This window comes from Alosa pseudoharengus, unplaced genomic scaffold, assembly GCF_046254945.1.
Source record: "Alosa pseudoharengus isolate Yale_2024_CS ecotype anadromous, Long Island Sound unplaced genomic scaffold, YU_APseudo_1.1 YU_APseudo_1.1_scf_17, whole genome shotgun sequence".
NCBI classification, from domain to species: Eukaryota; Metazoa; Chordata; class Actinopteri; order Clupeiformes; family Clupeidae; genus Alosa; species Alosa pseudoharengus.
The window spans coordinates 20,916,476-20,920,805 of NW_027468640.1; the positions used below are offsets into that span (position 1 = coordinate 20,916,476).

Sequence of the window (4,330 nt, forward strand, 5' to 3'; positions counted from 1 at the left end):
TTTCCAGATTAAATGTCCATACTGGTTAAGAGAGGCATGTAAACAGTCTCTAAAATAAAGGTTCCCTAGTATAGCGTCATTGAAAGTTTGCACGTTCTTTTAAAACAGGCATCTTTTTTTCTCTCTCACTCTCTCGGAGGTAGCCTCCCGAGTAATGCTGCCTAAAATGCTGCATTGCATTCTCCACATTTTTAGCTACATTTTTAATGTTAGTTCAGTGAATCTTTTGTTAATTGCTTTACAATTACCATCGGGCCCTTCTCGTTGGCTGCCTTCATTATCGCCCGGCTCGCCTCAGCTTCGCCGCCATTCACTTTTTCGTCTGCACATTCTTTTAAAACGTGCATCTTTTTCTCTCTCTCGTTCTTGGAGGGAGCCTCCCAAGCATTTACTCTGCTGCTGTCTTGTGCCTCCACATCGCCTAGAATGCTTGATTACATTGCATTCTCCACATTTTTATCTATATTTTCATGTACCACATCAACATTTTTGTTCAGTGAATCTTTTTAAATTGCTTTACAATTACCGTCGGGCCCTCCTCGTTGGCCGCCTTTGTTATCGCCCGGCTCGGCCTCAGTTTGCCGCCATTCACTCTTTTGTCTTCATTAACATACCTCGTAGAATTCTCAATCTTTTTGGGCTCTATGTGTCCAGTGACATAGTCTCTGTCTGTTCTTGGTCTTGGATTTAGTGAAATAAATTTCTAAATAAATGCGACTTATACTGTAGTCCGAGACTTATAGACCTATATATGTTTTTTTCCTCATCATGATGCATTTTTTGACTGATGTGACTTATACTCCAGAGGAGGAGACCGGGGGCAGCCATGTTCTAGATCAGTGAGGAATTGTGGGATGGGCGTACAGGTGCGTACCTGAGCCCAGGTGAGAGATGGCCTCCAGCTGTGTGTGTGAGGAGGCCTGAGCAATGGTCTCTGGGAGCTCCAGAGGAAAGGGCAGCACATCTCTGAAACACACACACACACACATATGCACATGCACACACACACACACACACACACACACACACACACACACACACACACACACACACATATGCACATGCACACACACACACACACACATATGCACATGCACACATACACACACACACACACACACACACACATGCACATATGCACATGCACACATACACACACACACACACACACACACACACAAACGCAAACACAAACACACACACACACACATACAAGCACATACACATACAAGCACATACATATACACATACACATACACATACACATACACATACACATACACATACACATACACACATGAACAAATACATACACAAATGCACACACACACAGATGCATCTTGCATGAATACACATTATAACACCCACATAAATACATAAATACCGAAATACATAACTATAACATGAGTATGGATTTATATGTGTTTGAGTGTACAGGCTTTAGGCAGTACATATAATACCTGCTTACGCAGTAGAAAGCCACAAGTCTGCACAGGTCTGGGAAACTCAAAGCTGAACCCTCCAAAGCAAACGCTGCACAATTAAAAAATAAATCAAATAAAATACAAAAAACAGTGAGTATATGTATATAAACTAGCTGTTAAACACTGCAGTTTTACATAGTCAATACCATAAGCATTCATAATAGCAGTTCTTAATTAATTATATCACATCCAGAAAACTCTGTTTGTGATATTTGGTCCCGCTTGTTCTGCATACCTTGGTGGTCAGAGGGCTTCACAGCGCTTGGCTTTCAGTGAACTCCATCTGTTTTATGCCATGTTGATGTTTGTAGTGTGCCTGGCTTTCAGTGAATTCTATCTATTTTATGTAATCTTGATTTGTGCTGTGCAGTGCGCGCCATGCATTTATTACTGTGTGGGAATGAACAGAGATGTGCGAACACACACGTGGGAGTAATTGGGCCTTATACGAGTGTGCATGTGCCCACTTGTGTGTTAGTGTGTGTGTGTGTGTCTGTGTTTATGCATTTGACTTTTTCTGTGTGTGTGTGTGTGTGTGTGTGTGTGTGTGTGTAAAGGAAACTATGAATGCGTACTGTATGCGCATTTCCATGCATAAACAGGTTATCACTTTTTTTGTGGTTACGTTTTCATGCGCGTGTGGGTGTAGATATGGACGATAAGGCCGGCTCATAAACAGATCCTACTAGCACGCTGGCCCAGAGTCTTTGCCGTTTTAACAGTGTGAAATTCAAACTGTACGTCAGTGGCCATTGATTTGTGTGGACGTATCAGCGCTGAGAGTTGTGGCTGTGTGCGGTCAGTCAGTGCAGGTGTGGTGAGATTGTGGTCAGTCTTAGGCTTCCTATGACCCCAACACTGACTCTGACTATATGTATGTCAGATGTGTGCTCATATTTGTGCCTGTGTATGTGTTTCTCTCTCTCTCTCTCTCTCTCTCTCTGTCTCTCTCTCTCTGTATGTGTGTGTGTGTGTGTGTGTGTGTGTATGTGTGTGTGTCTGAGCACTCACTGGACTCCTCTTCTCGGATGCGGTGCTGTTTCACTGCCACAATGGAGTTGTCAGCACCCACTCTCACACACAACAACTTCTTCTGTGAGGAACCACACTTACACACCAGAAATGTCTGATGGAGACAGAGAGAAAGAGAGAGAGAGAAAGAGAGAGAGAGAAGCTATGTGAAAAACCAAGGAGGAGTTAGACAAAACTCCCAGTAGATGCAAAAGGTCTCAAACTTAGCCATATGACTAAGAGAGTGTGGCTCATGGGAATTATGGAGGATTGTGAGACTATGATTGGATCCAACTCTAAGTATAGTAGGCGGTGGGAGAGAATCGTAAAAGGTGATTGGCTCTCACCCCTACTGGTTCCCTCTTGAGAATGTTGAGGGCGGAGTCGGCGGTGACGGACAGCTGGAGCCAGATGGAGTGAGTGAGTAAGAGGCGGTCCAGTACACTCAAGCTTCTCTGACCACACACTGAGTTGATCTCCATCTACAATACACACACACACACAAACACACACATGTTAAACATACAAACAGGCATACACATGCACACAAACATGCACACACACGGACACACAGGCACAGATACAGACACACACACACACACACACACACACACACACACACACACACACACACACACACCAACACACAAACAAACACATGTAAAACATACAAACACACATACATACAAACAAACGGACACACAGACACACACACATGTATGGTTAACACATTTCCAGTCAACCACGACAGTATCTACTTAAGCAAAGCACACCCTGATGCATATATTACCCATATGGAAAAACATTATGATGTTCTCTCTCCCTCTCTCTCTTTATTTCTTGCCTTCTCTCTCTCTCTCTCTCTCTAAGAACTCTTTCGTTGGATGTCACTGTGGTGACACTGTGTGGGATGGCAAACAGTGTTTGAGAGTAGCACCAGATGGTTGCCATGGCAATACATGCCTACACAATCTACCAGGCAATCCCACTCAGTCACAGACTCCCACACTGATTTTTTTCTGTAACCACACACACACACACACACACACAGACAAGCACACTGAGCAAACACTCTGCACATGTAACATGTGTTCACCTGCAGACCCAATATAGACTGTATGGCTTACAGGTGCATACATGTATATCTGACAAAAAGAAAGTGAGAGTGAGAGAGATCGTATACATGTGTGTGTATGTCTTTGTGAGTATGTGTATCTCTTTCTCTCTCTCTTTCTCAGTGTGTGTGTGTGTGTGTGTGTGAGTGTGTGTGTGTGTGTGTGTGTGTGTGTGTGTGTGTCTGTGAGCATGTGTGTATGTGTATGTCTTTCTCTCTCTAACTCTCTCTCTCTCTCTCTCTCTCTCTCTCTCTCTCTCTCTCTCTCTGTGAGAGTGTGTATGTAATGTGTTTTATGTAATCGCGTCTGGAAAGCTCTGGAAAGTCTCTCCGGCAGCAGGCTCTCCAGTTATTTATACCACTTCCTCCTCTGCTCTGCTCAGGAAAGTTACAGAACCCAGCAGAGAGAGAGAGAGAGAGAGAGAAAGCAGAGAGGGTTGACAGAGAAAGAGAGAGAGAGTTTCCTCCAAGTACCAGGTGAAGAGGGAAATGTATAAACTATAAAACTATCACAGAGAGAGAAAGAAAGAAATTAAAGAGAGAGAAAGAAAAAGAAGGAAGGAAGGAATCATTGACCGGAAGAAAGGATGCAACAGAGTGAGGGCCAGTAGATAGGAGTATGCAGTGAATAAGAGAGAAAAAGACATGATCATACTAAACAGAGTAGGAAACAAGCAGGCGATAACAGCCAGGGTCAAATTTCAAGGGTCACGGGTCAAAC

At 43.5% G+C, this 4,330-nt stretch overlaps 1 protein-coding gene across 1 annotated transcript in view; it reads right to left on the minus strand.

Moving 5' to 3' along the window:
- Nucleotides 1–2,977, minus strand: part of rin1b (Ras and Rab interactor 1b) — a 13,106-nt gene extending 10,129 nt beyond the window's left edge. Inside the window, exons 1-4 of the mRNA XM_076288354.1 lie at nt 2,843–2,977; nt 2,496–2,610; nt 1,461–1,533; nt 875–966 (exon numbers count right to left, since the gene is read on the minus strand). Coding sequence (XP_076144469.1) covers nt 875–966; nt 1,461–1,533; nt 2,496–2,610; nt 2,843–2,977 — 415 coding nt within the window. The remainder of the gene's footprint in view (nt 1–874; nt 967–1,460; nt 1,534–2,495; nt 2,611–2,842) is intronic.
- Nucleotides 2,978–4,330: the final 1,353 nt, after the last annotated feature.